The sequence below is a fragment of the Aythya fuligula genome, chromosome 13, assembly GCF_009819795.1.
Source record: "Aythya fuligula isolate bAytFul2 chromosome 13, bAytFul2.pri, whole genome shotgun sequence".
Lineage (NCBI taxonomy): Eukaryota > Metazoa > Chordata > Aves > Anseriformes > Anatidae > Aythya > Aythya fuligula.
In genome coordinates, this window is record NC_045571.1 from 12,783,084 (window position 1) to 12,804,664 (window position 21,581).

The following is a 21,581-nucleotide window of genomic DNA, read 5'->3' on the forward strand; positions in this document are numbered from 1 at the left end:
AAGGCGCCGGGGACAGGAAAAGCGGCTCGGTGGCAGGGCTGCTCGAGGAATCGATGGGCAGCAAAGACACCCAGCACGGGCAGGGGGTGCGCGGGGGGGAGTCAAGGGGCGGCAACAGAGGGAGGTGGGGGGCAGTGGAAGGGCTAGGACCCGGCCCCACAGGGGAAGTCCTCCCGGCGGGGCAGCCACAGCCCGCACCCTCAGGTGCGGGGCAGCAGAGCCGGGCCGGGGGCGGCCCAGGTAGCAGGGGCGGGGCGGCTGCCACCGCCCTGCCGAGGCCGCTCCCCGCTCGGCTCGGGTTACCTGGGCGGGCCGCGCCGCGGCTCTTCCCGTCTGGCCCGGCCCCCGCTACGGGAAGTGGGAGTCAGGGGCGCGCTCGGACGGCCGGGACGGCGGAGCCATGGATCCCTCCGGTCCCTTTGGAGCTGCGCTGCGGGGCCGGCTGCTCCTCGCCGTCTGCTGGGCGGTGGCAGCGGTGGCGGCGGCAGGTGAGGAGCTGGCCGGGCTGGGGCTGGGGCTGGGGCTGGGGCGGGGGGCGGTGATGGGACCCCCCGGCCGGTTGCGAGCAGCGCGCCGGGCTCGCTCCGCTCCGCTGCCGGCTCTGCCGCCGGCGCCGCCGCTTCGCCGCCGGGCGCTTCGCCCGCGGGGCCGGGGCCGAGGTGGCTTCGCTGCCGGCCCCAGCCCGTAACCGGCTCGGGGGCCCCTCGGGGCGAAGCGCCCGGCGGCGAAGCTGCGGTGCCGGCAGCGCCGTGCGGGGATCCGGGGATCTGCCGCTGCCGAGCGGCTGCGGGGCTGGTGCGGGCCGTATGGCCGGCGCGGGGACCTTGGAGTCCGCGTCCTGAAGTCCAGCGCTTTCGTTTCGTGGTGGAAATTGCCTAAGCTTTGGACTCGGAGCGTCCTCGGCGTCTTACAAGACAGGGGAAAGGGGATGCGTACAACTCCCCTCTTCATTCTCTCTAATGCAGCGTTTGATAGGGGTGGCGAATACCTTTAAACTCTGTCTTCGGTTCCCGGGGCTGTTTCTGTCTTGAAAATCCACGCAGAAGCCCACCGCCTTCTCTGTGCGTATGTCTTGAGGCAGATTCCTGGAAATCAGGAAGGCTGTTGCTGACAGCACTGGAGAAGCTGTGTTTGTTGTTTACTGGAGCTCTGTGCACGGTTTCCCTTACTGTACTTCTTGTACCTTGGGTTTGCCATTAGTTTTGCTTTCCTTGCTTTTGGAAGCACAACGATTTAGTAGTAGGAAAGAAGAGTGAATGCGTGAGAGGTTTAATAGGAAATGGGTGAAGCCTTGCTCTATCTTTGCCGATTTTAATGCACCAGCACAGTAACAGGCGTTAAAGAATTGCTATTTTTTTAACTGGCTGTAATTCAATTTTATAGGATGAAATCAATCTTAAGAAAATATAGGAGGACAAAATGCAAGTAGAAAGTATTTTATGATATATTACAGTACTTGAACCATTCATCGATGTTTCCATCTTTAAAATAAAACGTTCCATTTCTGTTGGTTTTTTGTTGTTGTTTTAAATGCGGGATTGCTTCCAGTGATCTCTGCTACAGTTACTTCCACACTTTTTTAGAAACCATTACCGTGTTGTTGTTTTTTTTTTAAGAGTGAAATTATAATGTCTTTCATATGTCTTGTAATTTGTCTTTGAGGTGTTTTCTTAAAGTGCTGTACCAATGAGATTTTAATAGCAAAAGTATTTAGACTGTATGTATATCCCATATTTTTTTAAAAATGGGACTGGCCAAGCCTATAAATAAAAGTAAACGTTCATAACATTAATCTACACGATTCTTAAACTTGTGCTTTAACCTAAAACTTTTCAGATTTATACTTTTTATGTAAATATGACTTATTTATTTATAAATTTTGAATATTCACAGTTCTTACTCTGGGCAGTTAGAAATCTGCAAGCTCCATTACTTCTCACCAGACGCATTAAAAGGAAATGTGCAGAACTTCAGGACGTCAGTCAGAGAGAAAACTATATATATTTTTTTAATGATTTGTGGCTTTTGTAGGTAATAACAAAAAAGTTAATCATGAGAAGAGAATGTTTGGAGCTGTGTAGTTATTTTGAACAAATATGTGCTGGTTTTTTGTTTGTTTTTGTTTTTTGTTTGATTGCTTAGATGTTTTAAAGGACTTGGGCAAGAAACACTCAGTATTTGCGAAGTCAGGCCCTGATGCTGTTCACTAGAGAGTTTGCTAGTGGAACAGGTAATAGGTAAAGATATTCTGTCTAGCTGACTAGGTTTAGTTTTCAAAGAGGAGGTTTTTTTTCTAAGTTCATTGGCTCTGAAAAGCTATGTGTTCTCTTCTCTGCTTCTGTGTTCACCATTTAAAAAAAAAAAATCTTGTAAATTTTAAGCATTCAGAAAAGCTAGGAATAGTCAGACTAAATGAGCAAATCCTAGTAACTATTCTTGTTTCTTTGTGAGCATAGTCACAGGCATACGTGGACACACAAATGGTGATAGCGTCTGATCTCTGCTATTGCCTGTTCCTTAGCTATGTCTGTGAAACCTCCAAGTGTTTCATAATTCTCAAGTTTTAGCAGATCTGACTCCAGGGAATGGAAGGTAATGGTGTCACAGACACTTAAGGAAAAAATCTTGCTGAAAGAACCTTTTTTGCCTTTTCATCCACCCTCTTCCTTATGCTAGCAGCAAACTGGATGGGAGATTGCATCTCAGCGTAACTATTTGCTGTTTCCATACATATTTCCCCAAAAGTTGGAGGGGTTTTGAGACAGGTTTCCTGGGATGAGCAAGACCTGCAGAGCTGTTGATATCAATTGGAAGTGTTTATGAAACTGCTGCATAACAGGGATGCTCTCTTTCCACAGACAAGTGGGTGGTGGTGCTTCAGTGGTGATACTTGTAAATGCAATCAAGAAGCAGTCTCATTTGGCCTCTTATTTAATATCTTTTAATAGTACACAGAGGGGAGGGAGGCGGGGAAGCTTAATCACTTTCAATTTCTTAGGGAATTACCAGTTGCGAACTTTCTCTAGAATTTGACTTAGACTCATACTTTAATCTTTCATGGCAATTTTCTACTTTCTCTCTCATTTGTATTCTTCCTTTTCTAATCTGACCTTCGAGCCGTGTGACTGGATATTGAGTAGACTGTGACTCAGTGCACAAATGTGAGGAAGGTTCAAGGCACAAATGGATTTATCCTGGCAAGTATTTCTGAGTCATGGCTCTTCCTCAGCTTCTGTCTTGTTTTTGGGGAGGTGAAAAAATTTACCGGTGAAGTGCACCAGCAGTAAATTACTGTTTTTTCTCACACTGATTTTGCTCACTGTGCATGAGTATAGCATTAAAAGTTTAATAGGTGAGTAATTGAAAAAGTGGTGTGGTTTTTTGGTTGTTTTTCTAATATCCTCGTTTTTGCTTATATTGGGCTAAATCATGACTCTAACTTACAACTGCTACTTGTGAGTTTTGTTGTTTGTCTTTTTGCAAAGTTCTCCTTCAAAAACTGTATTGAAGGATGATTAGTAGTAGAATAAAGCATTAACTGTTTCTCATAATTTAAATGTATTTACTAAAAATTGGCATGAATGATGCAAACTCACAGCAAGAAAGAACTGAAAAACAAGGGCACTTAGATTCATCTTCCCTCTGCAAACATAAATTTCATTGCAGCATGCAACAACATAATGCACGTGGTAATTTCCTTTAAAAAAAAAAAAACAAAACATTTGTGTGTGTGTTTCTTATAATTATTTAAATAATTAATTGACTCTGTTAGTTGGAAGAGTACAAACACTTCGGACAATAACTTATCTGATAGCAAGCAGGAACAGACAGAGTTGAGAATTCATTTGTGTTCTTCCTTTTCGGAGAGTTAAATAAAAAAATCTATCAGTGATGAAATGTACACCAACAGGATTGTTATACTGATAATTTCTCCTTTCTTTTAGGAGCAAAAGTTCTTCCACCTCCATCCAACTTAAATTATTCATTTATCCAAATCTGTACGTTAAATTGGACATGGAATCCCCCAGAGAACATCAGCAGTAGCTGTGACCTGGAATATTCCAGTGACATAGTGATTGACGAGGTCCCTCAGAACCAAAGAGTAAGTTCTTTATGTCTTAAAGCTGTGCTGTGCTCCAGTGAATATATTATTGTGATAAAACTATGTGTGTATATGTTTATATATATAATATACATATATAAAATGTAGTTTTAATATAACCTTTAATTCTCGTCATGGGATCAAAACCTCAAAAATGAGTCATACCAGCATGGTATGTGGAGACTAGAAAAATCTCTCTGCCGCTCTCTGATAATCGAACTATGACTGATAACACAAGTACAATAATAATAATGTAAAAAGACTTGTTTCCAGCTTTTGTTTTTTACAGCCTTTCAGGAAAATATACAATATACACACAGAGCAGTCTACATGTATAAGATGTAAATGTGAATTTGCAAAGGTCAATCTGCTTCATTATGAGCTCAATTCAAGAAAGAGGTTTGCACATTAATCTTGGTGCAATTGTAATTTGACTGTTTAGAGGCTTTTGGAAGTAATGCCAAGTATTAACCTATTCTCACGTTTGCTCTGTCCCAGCACTTGGTGTTGTGTTAGGAATACAATATGGAACAATTATTTTTTTTTTTTCCCGGAAAAGAAACTATTCCTTTAAGGATGCCTCCTGAAATAGTCCTTTGTTGTTGAGCCCTTCTTGTAGGTTTATGGCCTGATATAATGGCCTCCTTACTGTGACTGCTGTATTCTTTCTGATAGCTATGGGATATCCTGGACTTGAAGTAAGACTGCAGTTTCATAAACAGTTGAGCGGATTTAATGGCTGGACACTGCTAAAAGGATGATATTTCATTTTTGACATCCCCTCCTCTAATGATCTTTGCCAGACCTTTATATGAGCCAGTTGAACTTGCCAACTCAGCAGAAACCTAAAGAGATTACCTCTTTAATAGGTTCATTAACAAGTTGAAAGTCTGCTTGGTTTACAAGTGGAACAAATTTGTCAAAAGGTTTACCAAATGTTAAGGTCAGCAGCAGTAAAAGAGCCGTTGGACGGTTTCATGAAACAGGATAAACGAGAGTGTTTTGTCTTGTTGTCTTGCATTACAGTTGGTAGAATGTAGTTTGTTAATAGCTGTTAGATTTCCTTGCACTTTCATTAGTGCAAATATTATTTCTATACACACAATGCATGAGTGGTTATACCATTCTTCTATTATAACAATTTTTTTTATCTTGTTTCTAGTCAAGTAAGAGGCATCACCCTAGCCAAAAATGATTAAGAAAGCGCACAAGAAAAGGTTTATCCTTTTGCTTGCACAAACACATTCTTTCTTCCAAAAATAGAAGCTCATGGACTTCTTGGTCCTGCTGTGATGTCACTGTAATTAATAGCTGTTTGTGGATTTTTTTCTTTGCTTCTTATGTCCTTGTAGACTCTTTTTATCATTTTAGATGTTCTTTCTGTATGTGTGTACACGTGAATGTGCAATGTGAAGGTTAAATCTGTAAGCTACTTTCTGTATAAGTGTAGTATAACCAGATGTATTTTGCATTACCCATGCAGACTTACTCTAGGACCATTTTCCTCCACCTTATACTAGTTCCTTGGTCTCTCGCTCCAGTTAGTAATAAATATGAACATTAGCCACAAAGAGAGGTTTTCCTTTGGTGACTTCTGAGTGTGCCTGATAAGGAAAAAGAAAAGTTAAGTGACACTGAGACTTCCATGTTATCAGATGTTCATTTCATTTGTCTTTGAATTGCAGCTTTTTTGATGGACTCTAATGTATTTTCATTTTAACAGTAATTTCCATGTATTTGATACGATATACCAAATGCTATGGTTTTCTTTTTCCCCATCTAAACCTAGCAGTGGAGTAAGAGTCTCTTTCGCGTGACGGATACGTTCTTGAATGAGGAAATGCGTTTCAAAGTGAGAAGTGAATGCAAGCATGATAATGCCAGTGAACCAAGCCGATGGGTGGAGACTTCTGTTCTACCAAAAGGTAACGTGTAAAAAGGCAAGACTTGAGACAGACATGCCTCTTTTGGACTGAGGAGATGTAGTTTTATCTGTGCTATTTTAACAAAATATCTTAGAACTATATCAGAGTAAAATGTCTGAGAGATACTAGAAGCAATGGAAAGGTCAGTTGACAAAGCTTAGTAAAATGACTTTGATACGTTTAAACCGAAGTACTTTTCTGACACTTAAAATGTTACAGGCAAGCTTTTAAAATTTCAGTGCACTTCCAAGACATCCTGATTCCCATCACTAATCTTGTTTCTGCCATCCTGTGGTTGTGAGATGAGAGAACTTATGTTGATTAAGTTTGCTGACTTATCATTAAAATCTAAATATATTTTCTATGATTTCTCTATACAAGCAAGACTACTTAAACTACATTTGTAAATGTTGGAGGGATGAATCTAGCAAATTTAACAAGTCTGTGAATAAAAAAGGGACCTAATTACAGTAAGGTTCTCTTTTTTGAAAGGTAGATGAGTGAATAGCAGAATGAGTAGAGAAAAATATTTTCTGTTTCTTGTCCTCCAGAAATGAGGGCTACATTGCAAAAGTTATGAAGCAGGCACTAAGCAAAATTGTTTCATTTTTATGTTCTGTAACTTGTTTAATTTCAATATGTTGAAGAAGTCAAATGTCTAGTGGTGTATGGGTGTCAATTAAAAATTCAACTTAAATATGGACAGAAGCAACACTGGGGTTAAGAGCTACAGGTAATTTCCGTATTTAGAATATTGAGAAACTAATACTTTGTCTGGAGAAGATAACTATAAATACTATTTTTATGGAGATGTCTGTAATAACTATAACAAAGCTTAGCACTGTCCCTATAAGTGGTAATTACTTTAATTCTTTTTTAAAGTATCAGTAGTTTAATAGAAACAAAATATTTTTTCTGACTCACCACCTTGTGCTTAGTGTCAGATAAGAGTAGTAATTCAGGCATCGTGGAAACTTTGAGATTCAGTGTTACAGTAAGCTGACATTTAGAAGTTGTCCTGGTGAGATTTCAATAAACAACTGGATTTATTGCGCTGAGACTGCAGGCTGAGAGGTAACCCATCTTTGCCTTTCAAACATGTTTAGTTATGTAAAAAGGGATGCTTTACTTTTGGAAACTGAGATAAGAATTTGCTGGCAAAATAAATGTTGACATCTTTCAATTTTCTTTTGTAGGTATTCCAGGGACTGCTGCTGTTGGTTTGAACTGTGTTTGGCACAATTTGGAGTACATGGTTTGTAAGTGGTATCCTGGAGAGAATGCAAGTAGCGATATCAATTACACTTTATTCTACTGGTTCGTATTAACTTTTTGTTGCCAACCCTGTTAGTGTTAATCTGTAGTTTTACATTACTTAAGTTTTACTACTTTATTTCCTGTTGTTTTGAAAGATCCCAAAAGCACTGCATACAAGTTAATGTTGGGTCCTGTCCAACAGAAAATTTAGCAACTGAAGAAGTTGCCGCTACCGAGTCTGTTTGGGAAGCTGATATGTTTATTATGTGAACGATTTACTGCTTCTGTAGCTCTTTTTAAAAATAACTGCTATTTATTTTCTTTTTTTTTTTTTTTCTAATTGTGGATTTAAACAAGGAGAAAGAACTGCACTAAAACAGTATATTCATTCCTTTCTTTAAAGCCCAATAAGCATGGGCCGTTTAGGTCAGAATCACTCACTAATTCATATATCAGCTCTTAAATCATTGGAAAATGGTATGGAAGTATTAACATCTAGTAGTTCTGTTTGTATCTTCTATGTCATAAATCACTGATTTGCAATGAAAGTAATGAACATCTTTTTATCATCATCCATGCTTGCAAGCTGACTGCCATAAATAGACTCTTGTTCCAAAGGAACAGAGTTGTGGTGTGAGCAAAAGCTTGGCAGCAAGATCTGTGCGCACTAATCTATGCATACTTCTGCATGTTGATGGGGCTTGTGAAATGCCAGGTTGTATTAGTTTCTGTAGAAATATTGAGGTTTTATTTTTGTAAGTCCCTTGTTGTAGTTCTTAAATCAGCTTTGTGTCTTATCTGAATGGACTAAATAAAATTTTCCCTCCTCAGTGTCAGTCTCACAGGCTAACTGTTCTATTTAATGCAATTTGACAGCAAATAGCGGAAAACTTCCTGCATTAGTTAAATGCTTGTAGGACTGTTTTCTAACAGTCTAAACTGATACTCACAGGAGGCTTTTTTGTTTATTACACCAACAGTAACAATGAGAAGTTGAAGATCTGAATTTGTAGGTATATGGATACTTACTGGACTAATGCTTTAGATAAGAGCTAAATGCTTTGATCTTATCCCTTAATATAAGATATGTAGCTGCAGCAATGTCAGAGTGATTCGATCTGTTGCTTAACTGAATTTATGACAAAAATAATTGAAAGTCAAACACCTTTTCTCCATTTCAGTCCAACATTTTGCTTAACAAAAATAAAAAGATACTCTAAAATTTTAAGGCTGAAAACTAAGGAAACAGTTGATTTTTTGACTGAAAGATGCTTTTTCTATAATGCAGGAGAGGTCTTTTTTTTTTTTTTTTTTTTTTTTACTAAGAAATGACTGAAAAATGACCTGAAAAAATACTGCTTCATTTTATTTTATGTTATTTTTCTTTAATGTTTTCTTCTAAAATGTATCTTTTCATCCAAAGTGAATATAATTATAACAATTGCATAGAACAAACAAATCCTGACAGTACAGAGGAATAATTGCTGAAACAGAGGCTTACTAGAGCAGGTTGATGTCCTTACATAGCTCTGTCTGCTCTGAATGCCTCTCGTCTTCGTCAGACCTGGAGTAGAGAGATGAGAAGGACAGATAAAAAAGGGGGCCTGAAAACAGGACAGGCAGTTCTGGCTTTGGCATCCCCTATATAGAGCAGTGCGAAATAGGGGAATTTTACTCCTATTGTGCTCCTAAATTGATCCCTGGTTACTGGTTTGAGAGACTGATTCCCTAATTTTCTATGGAGGAAAAGCTACTGGAATATTTTCAGTGGAATCTAGGGAAGACAGAAACAAGGAAGAAGGTAGACATTGCTTCTCAGTTATAGGAAGTGAATACTGACATTTTGAAAAGCAAATGCACGCAGTAGGTGAAACTTGACCATCTGAAGCAAGAGCAGCAATGCCTAAGGCATTGCTGAAGGATGTTGGTGATTTCATCCTGTTACAAGTGAAATTCTGTTGATGGGAAGTGATCCAGATTGGTTTGATTTCTTTTTTTTTTTTTTTTTTTTTTTTTTCTCCTGATGTTGTTTTGCACCGGGGAAAATGTGAACTCAAGCTGAAAACAACCATTATCTTTGCTTGGGTATATAAACACTGTGACCTGTCTCTCATTCTGATTTTGCACACTTTATGAAAATAATATTCTTCCTAAAGCTTGATATAAATGAGAAGCATCTTACTTTGTTTAGCTTTAGTTTTATATATGTTATAGTACAATACAAGATCAGTCTTTAGAATTCATAACAGGTTTAAAAAGTAAGCTTACTCCCTGCTGTCCTATTCTTTTGAAATTTTTAAAAATATATATATTATTTCTATTCCTATAGGTTTGATGGTTTGAAAAATCCCAAGACATGCAAAAACTATTCAATAAGCCAAGGAAGCTTTGAATGCACATTCAGTCTTACCTTCCCAAGGTTTACTAATACTTACCCAGTTATCAGTATTTTGATTAGAGATGATTCAGAAGAAATTAGGCCTGTATGTGCAAGTAAAAATCCTACCACCCTTGGTAAGTTTAATGCCACATAGTGGGGGGGGGGGGGGGAAGAGTGGGGGGGGGAATAAAGCTTGCTGGTATATCAGTGTGCTTGAGAAGCTTGCCACTTGTAAGCTGTGGATGAGACAACATGGTACATTCTCTTCTACTGATCTTCTGATTTAGAAATTAAGTAGATAATCTATAGTTTTTTACTGGGAGGTGGTGGGAGGTGGGTGGGTTTTTTTGTCATTTGTTTTTTGCTCTCTTCTACTCCTGCTGTTCCATTGTTTTTATTCCTTTATTTTTTTGGTGCTAGCTTTTTTCCTCTTTCTGTCGCTAAATTGTATGCATAATATGTGTAATAAGTGTAATAATAAGTGTATGCATAATATGCCATACAGGACTTCAACCACATTTGTAACCAGTGAAATATAACTTTTAATTATTTCTATTTTATATTTCAGTAAAACCTGCTACACCAAAAATAGTTGAACTATCATATGTTAATGGTGGAATATATCTACAGTGGAGTGAATCAGATGCCTTTCCAGCAAACTGTCTCTATTATGAACTGAGATATCACAATGGTGATCTGACTGTTGCTCAGACAGTTCGAGTAAGTTTTCATTACTTACAGTTAACAGTGTGTTTTTTTTCCTGTGCATCTTCTATAATTTGTATTGATGTTCATAGTGAATTTTCTGTTTGAAAATGAATGATTGCATATGCTGCATGTGAATGTGTCTGTCTGTTGTACTAGCTGAAACTTGTGTAGATTGAATATGTTTTTCTTCCATATGATAGTTTTCTGGTAGTAATATCTATCCAACATAATCTGTGTTTGTCTTCCAAATCTTTACCATTTATTATTGCAAAGCAATAACATGTAAAGATTCTCTGATAAAGAAGTATTTATTAAACCAAATAGCACTTAGCTGGGAATATACTGCAGTGTGTATAACCTGTTTAATTCTCTTTGGTATGGAACTTTGGTCTGTTCTTGTTATATTTGCATGCTATTGGTCTGCTCTCTGCCTTAGATGATATGACTCAATACCATAAAGCAAAATTAATTGCTGATGCACAAAAGAGCACAGAAAGTGATACAGAAGGTCAAGGGGATGAAAAGACTGAGGGTAGGAGGCAGGGGTGGGAAAAAGTGTGTACTCTTAGATATGCCAATTTTGACATAAAAAATATTGTCTTTGGTGTCTGGATGTATTCATGCCTGAATATGCGTAATCAGCCTGACTGCTGTCTGATCAGAATGGTAAACAATATGGTAAATTTAAATGAAAAGTGTCAGTCTTCTCCTGCAGAGCTTCTGGTTGTGTGTACAACCTAAAATCTAGCAAACCTGAATTACATCAACATTCAGAAAACAGGCCTCTTGGATCAAAAATAAGTGAAGTTCCATCTCGGCCATCTGTAGAGGCATCACAGAAGACTTTTGTATGGTCAGAATTAGATCAACATTGTTACCCTGACAGAGAGGGGAAGGCAGTGTAAATCAGGTGTTTCTCAAAAACAAAACAAGAGGCTCTGCTCCAGACATAGTCTTACTTTAATCATTTATGCCAAATGGTGTATAATAGGTATAGCACTGAGTCAGTTCAAATCTTAGCTTTGGAATCTCTATTTAGGCAGTCTTTGCAGGTTAAATGCTATTACATCGTTTTTTTAAGAAGTTTGGTATTCACAAGTAGATCTTCCTTCTAAACATCAAGAATACATTAACTGCATGATGAAAATGGGCTTGTAAATGACTGAGAATATGTTAGTAATCGAACAACCTCAATAACCTTTTATTTGTATCCTAGGTTACATCTAATCGTACGTCAATTCCTAGTGTTGATTTTAATAGCAAGTATACCTTCCAAGTAAGAGCACAACCAAAGCCTGAGTGTTACAGCAGTAAGCTCTGCAGTGAATGGAGTGAAGAAAAGAGTATTGGTGAGAACAGTTGTTCCTTGAGTTTGAACTTCATTTTTCATCTGTTAGTAATCTCATACTTTTGTCTGCTAAGTAAATGGGAGTCCAAGATTATCTTCCTATGTACTAGCAAGGGACTTCTGTTACTACATGCACTAGTATATATATTGATGGGGTTGCTATCCATTTAGCTGTGCAATAAGTTCTTTCTAGAGCTGTTGATTTTTCAGACCCAACTCTATTTTTCATTGTCTTATCAACTGTCTTTACATTATAACATCATATTTTGAGAAATGAGTTCTTGCCTACAAGTTAGTGTATTTGAAAAACATTGTCTCTGAATTAGAAGCTTGATTTATTGTCACTATTCCCAGAAAGCTTCCCAACACATCCCTAAACTTCAACAATTTTTATATTCCAGGTGAGAATCCAGACTCTACATTCTATTTTGTTTTAATAGTCACCATTCCATTAGTAGTAGCAGTATCTACAATAGTCCTACTAGTTTATCTTAAGAGGTAGGTAATTATATTATTTTATTGTCAATACATTATTTCTGATTAATTTTTTGACTTCCATTATAATGCATCTCTTCTAGATAACTGCCCATGTTGTTACATGTTTCAACAGTAGCTGTTTTCTGAGTAACATGCATGAATAAGAAAAATGGCAATGCAATCATACCTCAGTCATTAGGGTTATAGACCAAATACATGCTCTGTTTCCACTTTGGTAACATTGCTTATATTTGCTTACAGTTAGATTCTTGTAGCATGGACATTACATCCCCTCTCTTTAAGCAATGAAATCCAAATACAAAATTAAGCTAATACATATATTTTATGGGATTAAAAAAATGGGCTACAATTGCACAGAGGATAAAGGCTAGCCAGTGGTATCAAAGCTGATTCCACACATTTTCTTGACTGCACCCGGGTATTACTTTGAAATAGTGATTTTTAAATTAATATGTCTTTCTTCTAAAGCTTTTCTTTTTAATTTTCTGAAGGCTTAAGATATTAATTCTTCCACCAATCCCGGACCCTAGAGAAATACTTAAGCGCATGTTTGGAGAGCAGAATGAGAATCCCCAGGTTAGTAAAAAGTTGTTTGGACACCTTGTCTATCGAGCTGGAATCTATAAGTTTCCAGTTTTCTTTTTCATACTAAAAATAACAACTTAATACTTAGTCTGCATGATATACTTACATATATTTACAATGGAAAGGGTTGTACTGAAACAATTTCCCAAAACAGAGAGTTTTTTTTCCTTAAATTGCTTATATTTTTCTAGATACATTAATAGAATTTCATTATTCTGCTACTTCACAGCCTGATAGGCCCTCAAATTTAGGTTGGGTCTTTTGCAACTGCACTAAACTTTTCATGAACATTAAGGTCTTTGCTCATGCCTCATATTTCTGATGCTGAATAAAGCTACTCATATTTGACTTCCAGAAACTTCCACTTGGCCATCAGGATCATAACTGCTGTAGTTGGTGCACTTTGTCTTACAAGTGCTTTGTCACAAGTAACACTGTTCTTGCCTCAGAGTATTATCTTGATCTTCTCTGTCTGTTCAGGGTCTCTGAAAACTGGGCTAAGTGCATACATTGTCACTCATCTGCCTTCCTGTCTGGCCTTCACACATTAGCTGTAGTTGGGATTACTCTGTTAAGGTAGAGGCCAACCTTCAGTTCTTCCTTGTCACCAGAAAGCAAAACCCTTCTGACAGCTGGGACTAAGTTATGCCCCTGAGAAAAATGATTTCTTGCCCAGTTATCTTTGCCTCTTCACCATAATACACACTGTATGTTGTGAAACTGGTCTTACTTTTGGGGGGTTGAAAAAAACAATACTTACTATGAAGGAATTCTGTTTAAAATGTTGTTCCTCTCTTTCAGAGCTGTGCAAAGGATGATTCTATGAATGCTTATGACAAGTTAATCAAGGAAGAAGAAATTCATTCTTTAATTTTAACAGAAACTACAGAATCCTCTAATTCTGAAAAAGAAAACCGATAAACTCTGCCTCCCCAATGATAGATAAGGAAAGACTTTCATACTTGCTACTTTACCTCAGGTGACAATGTAGATGTGAAGAGGCCTGCGAGACATTCACCACCAACTTCTACCTTATGGAGTCTTTTCTGAGCCTTATTTCTTTGATGCTCAGAAGATGAGTTGCTAATGTTGGCCGTTCCTCCATCTCTGCTAGAAAAATTCATCTTGGATCATTTGAGATGAATATGTACATAAATTTCATCTAACTGCATTGCAGCATCTCTTGTTCTAGCTCCAACCAGCTCTGCCTTATTACTTGTTATTTGCACTTGTGTTTGAGCCTCACATTAGACTGTAAATGTTGGCTTTTCTTGGTTTCATTGTTTTTAGGGTTTTGCTTTGCTTTGTTATGTTTTTGGAGCAAGCACTGTGACTTTAAAGTATTTGGCTCTGTTTTGCGGCAGGTGAGACAACTTGCTTGCAGTAGGTGAGCTGTCTCTACTCATACACAGAACTGTTGCCAGATAGGATGCCAGAGCAATGGACCATTTGTGAATGGCTTATTTTGAGTGCTACAGGGCTTTTTTTTTTTTTTTTTTTTTTTTTCCAGAGGACATTAATAGACTGACATTCATAAGCTTTTAGTTGATGTGTTTCAGCTGTGGGCTGATCAAACCCAATAAGAGGATTGCTTTTTCTTTAAAAATGTGTGTGAAAAGCCTTATCACCTTACAGCTGGTATTCAGACTATTCATATAAAAGGCTTTTATTTTTTTTATTCTTTCAAGCGCCTGTTTTCAGATCTGAGGCCTTCATGAGCTTCTTGGGTTAATCACACTTTAAAATTGTAAGAAGAACTCTTTACCTCTGTTGTGCAGTGGCTGATACCTCTGTATTGACTGTCACTGGACTGTGATTCCACTTTGGCCATATTGGCCTGAAAGTATCTGATTTTTAGAAGCTGAGTCATCTTGAGTCTGTCCAGCAAAATTACCAGGATGGATGCATATGTCCAAGGAGCTGTGTACAAATTACTGAGAAAGATGCTAAACCACAGAAACTGATGAATTCAATGACTTTAAAATTCATCCTTACTGCTACGCTGATGGATTTGTGGAAAGAAAATATGACAACCTTGGCCTGCTTTCTTGGGGACGAATTTTATTGTTTCTGTAGTGACAATGCTTTAATTTTAGCATCTTCTCTAAGGACTTAGCAATTAAAAAAAAGTTCTTATTTGACTTCTAAAAAATTTTCTTGGATATTTGCTGCTGTACCTTGATGACTCTTTTGGTTTTTAAATCATGAATTGTTTTGTTTTCATGTAACGGTTTTGTTTTGAGGTTTCTTTACCCAACAGAGTCCAACAGAAACTTTTTTGATACAACTGTGACACTTCTCTGCTCTGAGTTCTGAGCATTGGTTTCTAACATGCTGCAAGGATGTTAGCAGAAGTACTTTGATTGTACTGGAGGCAGAAAGTAATGGGGAGAAAGGGATCCATACAGCTGGTTACTGTTGAGGAACTTGTTCCTCCCAGTTCCTTCAATAGCTAAGTGCAAAAGCATTAGTCATCGAGACACAGATTCTTAGTAGACTGGGAAAAGATCTCCTCGGAGCTTCATTTGGAAACAAATTCTGTAGCCACTGAATGTTGTAAAATTCAGCCCTCTCCTCAAACTCAATTCAATCAAAATCCTGAAATGAAATACTAATTTTTAGAACATGTTGTTCTGTGGGAAGTAGAACTAATAGAGTTTGTATTTTTAAGCTACAAATGTTTATCCTTTATCCTCCTATATATTTCTTTCTTCAATAAATGCAGGTCTTTCCTCAGTCCCCACTGAACCTCTCAAATATGCAGTTTCTTCCACATTTCTTATCTTCCTCTGGTTTCTAGTGGTAGAAAGGGGAGGAGAAATGTAGCAGAACTGGCAGACCACGTAAGAGCTTAAATCTTTTACTTACAAGCAGGCTAAAAGAAAAGACACTATAAAAATTGGTTAATGAGACAAAACAAGAAGTCTCAGGGATTTCAGTGAGATATAATGAAACTCAGGTTATATAAAGTCAGCTAGCAGCGCTATTTGATATTCCAGAGGTAAAGGAACAGTGTGGGGGAAAGGGTTATTCATTTCCTTCATCAACTTCACTCCCACTCCACCGCAACATTCACATCACTATGGAGAGATAACTATTTCTCAAATCTACCTCATCTTGAATGTTGCTCATTGTAGATCACTAGACAAACAGAAATATATAATTTCAATATCAGTAAGCATAACAGCTTTACGTTTTGTGGCTTTCAGTACAGTAGTCTAAGAAGATGATCCTTGGTACTTTACCCTAAGTTCATTTGACTTTGTTTTGATGTTTAAAGTAAAGCCAAAGCTCTTTTGTTTGTGTAAACAAACAAACAAAAAAAACTTCATAAAGCAAAAAGAGGGAAAAACAGATGAAGTACTAGGCCAAGAGGAAAGCTTAAATGCAAAGGATGGTTTAATCAGAATAGAAATGTTTGGGTAATACTTTTGTTTTCTGAATAATAGTAATTGACACACTTCCTAAGGATGGATTTCTTGAGCCTGTGTTTTGACATACAAAGTAACTGTTCAAGTTTATTTTAATCTTGTCTTGTTTATGGTTATTTTTTTCTAAGTTTTGCTATCATATGTTTGCTCTTTGTTGCAGTTACTTGATTTGTAAGTTTGTTTAAGGAATGAATAAATATGTTTGAATGTTTTTCAATATGGATACATGCCATACTCTTCCTTGGTTGAGAAGATAAATTGAGACAGAAAAGATGCCAATGGTTTAATAAGAAAGTGTTTAAGGCATGCAAAACACAGAGGGAGAAAAAAAGTGTTGCTTTGTCTTCTTTCTGTGAACTCAGCCTGCACAATCAGTGGGGAACGTTGGGGCTGCCATTTTTTGGCTTGAGTAATGATAGGGCTGTGCACCATCTTGCCCTGTGCATGCTCATTGCAACACTACTTTCTTATATTGGCATGTTTTTTTCATAATGGTGTAGAGAAGTAATAAAATTCTCAAACTGAAATTTGACTGAGTGTTCTGTAACCTCCAGTGTAGTTCAAATATTTAATGTGCTGTTGAAGTAATTGAAAATGTCAGGTTGCTAACCTGATGATAGCCATTGCTTAGTTGCTTACACCAAAATGTGTTCAAGTGCCAAATAAACACATTAGTGATGGATTATTTGAAAGATTCAGTGAAAGTACATTTTGTTCCCTTCAGTTCAGTGAGCAGATACTTCTGCTATTTAACTTCGCAGCTTATTGTTTAATTTTGAACAATCTGTTTTTTATTTCTACAATGTTTATGGCAGTAATGGCCACTAATTTTAAACATTCCCCTCCGATAACCTTTCCCTATTTTAATACATTATGTTAAATACAAAACAAATGATGTTTTCTGTATTTGGAATGTCTATAAAGATTAAACACTTTGCGATATTTTAAATTAATTTCAATTAAGGTATGACATCATTGAATAACTTTAAAGTAATGAGTAGATGGACACTGAGTTGTACACCAAGGTGTTGTGGTGTTCAATAGGTAGAAAGAACTATTCACAGTTTGGGTATTTCCATTCTCTGGAAAATCTTCAATAAATTTAGTTCTGAATTGGCACTTGAAATGTTCAGAATTTCCATTGGAAGGGAAATGTCGATTTACTTTTCATTTAAAAAAAAAAAAAAAAAAAAAACTTCCAGTGTTGGAGGGATTTTCCCCTTGCCCCAAGAAAGAGGAGGAGGTAGGTGACTTGAAGCCCAGGTACGGTCAGGGTGCAGCATAAACCTCCCTCCTGCTCCCCCCAGCACTATGTTTGGCAGCTGCTGAGTGCCTGAGCTCCAGGAACAGACACAGTGAAGCTGGTAAGAACAAGAGGTCTGTCAGGGTCATTGAAAACTCATCATGGTGATTTCCAAATACTTTGGTTTTGCTCACTTGCTTTATGCTGAAACTATTCTATTGGAACAACCCCAATCGGTTGTGCTGTCAGCTGTAGAAATGTAGCTTCTAGACAAAAAATTAAAATCCAAATGCAAAACCAGATTAAGATCATTCTATTTGGATGAGTTTCCTACTAGCTACATTGAATCATGGTGAAAAGTAAGTGACTGAAGATCACTTTGATGTAAATAAATCCACATTCTCACCACAGCAAAGCAATATCAGTTTGGGTGGGAGGGAAAGTGGAGAGAAAAACTTTCTTTTGGGTCCGGAAACGGTGCCTCAGGTTTGCAGTGTGTGAGAGCTTAAAAGCCTGTTGATTACTTCTAGGTCTTTTCTCTTTCCTCCACTTATGTTGTTAGGCTAATGAAATAATTTCTCTTTGTTTATAAACCTTGCATATTTATCATCAAAGTATCCCAACAACAGCTCTGATGCAGTTATTTCTGAATAGTGCTCTTAAGGTAGTAAGTCAGCAGTGAAAGCTGATCACTGCTGTCACTGCAGAGCTGTAAACCAGCCAGTGTATTCTAGTAATACTCCCTGCTCCTTGTTTTGCTTTTGCCAAAGTACTGGAATTATTTTGATGACTCTTGCACAAAGCATCTACAAAAAGACACTTTCCAGCCAAACAGTATTTCAAGTAATCATATGCTTAGCTTATTACATTGATGTTTTGCTTAACTTGCATTACATTCTAAACTGGTCTTGGCTAAAAGCATGAGATAGAAAGTAGACACAAAGAAGCTCATTAAACTCAGACAGTATCACTTTTTGGAACACAGACAGAGTGTAATAAGCTAAATTGAAAGTTAGGGGCAACTTGAACCCAGAGTTAAACTAATGTCTTGTATTAAAAGTAATGCTGGCCCTACATCTTCTGTGATATGAAAACAACAAAACAAACACCTGAACATGTACTTCATTCTAAAAAAACAACTAACTGATGTGTGCAATGGGCATCTTTTCCTATTGATCTAATCAAAGACCAATTAGATCACATGCTATTGGCTATAGCTGTCTTAGAGCTCATTGCCTGTATACAGAGCAATTCTGTAATGTATGAATTACAAAAAGCCAGTGCTTCCTTAAAGCACTTAAGTATGTCATTACCACCTCTCTTTGACCTGTTTTAATGAAGCAAGTTCAAACAAATACCATTGATTTTTGGCAATGGCAGTGGAAGCACTGAAATTAATTCTTATTTATCTATTTTGCCTGTTGGAACCTTTCTTACTCCTACACGTCAAACCTCTTAGCCTCACTAGTTTCCTTCCTTTACACAAAATGTCAGCGTAGAAACTTTGAAAATGCCAGCTAGGTACTTTTTTGAAAAGGTATGAAACTGTTCAGCCCTTCAAATGTCAAGGTGTCAGCTACAGGGAACGTTATTCGTGGTATGGCTATTTAGTTCTTAATTTACATCCTACCATTTTCCGGGAGAATATTCAAATGTAGATAACCCTGACTACATTGGCAACTACTAAGGCAGAACCATTAGCTGACATTTTTCAAGAGCTGATTTTCATACAGCTATTCCAGTGTGCACAAGACTCTGACTTGTTTTCCTAGGGGGAATAAAAGGCAGAAAAGCTGGTAACACATCTATCTGCATGCTGGACTTGAGGGGCTGTGTTTAAGCTTAGCTTAGAGCAAAAAACCTGTATCCTTGGAAAACTGGCTCATTTTTATTAGGTGTGTAATATGTGTGGGGTATTTTTTGTTTACAGGAGCTATGTAAAATTATATCGATAAACCATTTATTAAAGCTTAGGTAGGGCTAGAGGAGGTCTCAGGACAACACCTGCTGTATTCTTCTGTGCCAGAACTGAGCACTAATGGTGTCTGTTTGCCAAGCTTGTTTTTGTTGTTGTTGTTGCTGTTGGTTGTTTTATATATATATATATATAAAAAAAATTAAAAAATAAAAATCTCATGAAGGAAGCTCCCAAATATTCTGTTCTACTGCTGTATTTGCCTTAATTAGAAAACTCCCTTAGTAACTGACCTAAATTAAATTTGCTGCAAACTAAGTTGATTTCTTGTTCTTCCTGCCATTGCCAGGGACCATGACTGTTCAGCAGCTGTTTTTGCACTCTGGTATACCGCCTTGACTTCAGTCTCTATTTTCTGTTTTCTTTGAAAACAGCCCAAATCTTTCAAACTCATCTCCTAAATTATGTTTCTAAACATTTTGTCGTTCTTACTGGTCTTCTCTATAGCTGTGTGTGTTGCTTTCTAAGCAAAACTGCATCATCCCCAGAACAGCAGAACACTTACCTTATTTGTCCATCAGTCCTTTCCCCAAGTATGTCCAGAATGAGTAGTTTTTCTTTCTTTTTGTGGCAATGGATTGTTATACAGTCAGTTTGTGGCTTTCTACAATTTTTGATCTTTTTAGCGATGCTACTACCCTGTTAGTCACTTTTTACTGCAAAATTGATTTCTCCTGCCTAAGAGGAATACTTTTAACAATTTTATTGAATTGCATTTTTGTCACTTGTCTTTCTGTGCCATTTGGAAACTGTTGCAATCTTTTATACTCTAAGCGTGTCCCTGGACATCTTTCTAACCATTTCTCATTCAATATAATCCATGGAGTGCCATCTTTCACATGATTAAATTGTTTAAAATGCTGAAAAAAGCTGCTAACCTGGCAGATTCCTGTGAAATAGCAGCATTTGCTATCCTGCTGGGTGGTCAAGTGCTCTTTAAGAGTTTTTTGTTTTGTTTTGTTTTGTTTTTATCTAGCTGCTTGCCTATCTCAGTGATTAACTGTTGTATTTCTTCAAGTTGATTATAAGGATGTTGCCCCACATATTTGGGCTATCAAATATATATATATGTGCGTGTTTTGGCACAAACTGTTGTTAATGGCTCATAAACAAGGCAAAGAAGGAATACAAAATTGTTTACTTTGTTCCAGGATTTCTCTCGGGATAAGAGTTGGATAACTGGATGAATAATTTCTTGGAGGCTTCCTTTCTGAAAACAAATATAATGGTTGTTCTTCAGTTTTTAGAGACTTCTCCTGTTTGCTGCAGGCTTTGCCAGCATTTCAGGTGGCCTCAGTATTTAGGACATTCTGCACTCAGGGACTAATATGGCCCTGCCCATCTGAAGACATCCACTTTATCTCAGTGTTCTCCAGCCTGTTCATCTGGATGTATGTTTATTTGCTTGTTAAAGTTAATGCACTTTGATTATAGATAACAGTTTTTGCGAGGACTAAAACAAAAGGAAAATCAAATGCACCAAGACTCACTGCAGCCAGCTCATTCTGATCCTTCTCATTGGGCCATAAGCCTGTATTTCATCTTCCTTTAGCTTTTGGGGTATGCACAAGTTCTTTCCTTGTCTGCCAGAATGCCTTTTAGCCCTGGGCTCTCATGCTGGCTGCTGCAGTACAGAGTGTGGTGAGGTGAAGGCTGGAGGGCAGAGGCAGGGAATGCTCAGAGGGAGCAAAGTGCATCAGATCTCCATGAGATAGTGACCGCAAATTACAGCATACACAAAACAGGCTCTATTGCCAACTGCCTGCCAAGCCAGGCTTTTCGTTCTTGCCTTGCATCCTCGTTGCTCTACCAAATATGGTAGGAGGACAAGGTCTGGCAGCAGCACGCAGTGGCCCTGAGACTTAAACCAGGTCTCATACAGCTCTCCCCTGCTCCTGGTGCTCCCAAAGGTGTTTCAATATCTCTCCTGAATCACTCACTAGCTTGTCTTCTTAACATGCCATGTATTTTTGCATGTTTGTCAATTGTAGATTTAAAAAATATGTGGAAGTGGATGCAATGTGGATTTTTGCTCTGTTGTGTTCTAGAAGTAGAACAAAAATGGGAAGCATACTGTAAAAAAAAAAAAAAAAAAAAAAAAAAAACAGCAGCCAGAGAGCTTAGGGCTC

General features: G+C 37.9%; 1 protein-coding gene across 1 annotated transcript; it reads left to right on the forward strand.

Annotated features, from left to right (window-relative positions):
- The first annotated feature begins 383 nt into the window (after positions 1-383).
- Positions 384-14,291, forward strand: IL13RA1 (interleukin 13 receptor subunit alpha 1). The gene is made up of 10 exons (XM_032196463.1): positions 384-488; positions 3,945-4,102; positions 5,895-6,027; positions 7,224-7,344; positions 9,614-9,798; positions 10,233-10,384; positions 11,589-11,721; positions 12,122-12,218; positions 12,710-12,794; positions 13,605-14,291. The coding sequence occupies exons 1-10, from the start codon at positions 401-403 to the stop codon at positions 13,722-13,724; spliced, it is 1,272 nt and encodes a 423-aa protein (XP_032052354.1). The 5' UTR covers positions 384-400; the 3' UTR covers positions 13,725-14,291.
- The last annotated feature ends 7,290 nt before the right edge of the window (positions 14,292-21,581 follow it).

Excerpts from the sequence above, each read along its gene's own strand:
- IL13RA1 (XM_032196463.1), top strand. The coding sequence starts at position 401 with ATGGATCCCTCCGGTCCCTTTGGAGCTGCGCTGCGGGGCCGGCTGCTC. Across the intron at positions 489-3,944 it reads GGCAGCGGTGGCGGCGGCAG|GAGCAAAAGTTCTTCCACCT; the intron begins GTGAGGAGCTGG and ends CCTTTCTTTTAG. Across the intron at positions 4,103-5,894 it reads AGGTCCCTCAGAACCAAAGA|TGGAGTAAGAGTCTCTTTCG; the intron begins GTAAGTTCTTTA and ends TAAACCTAGCAG.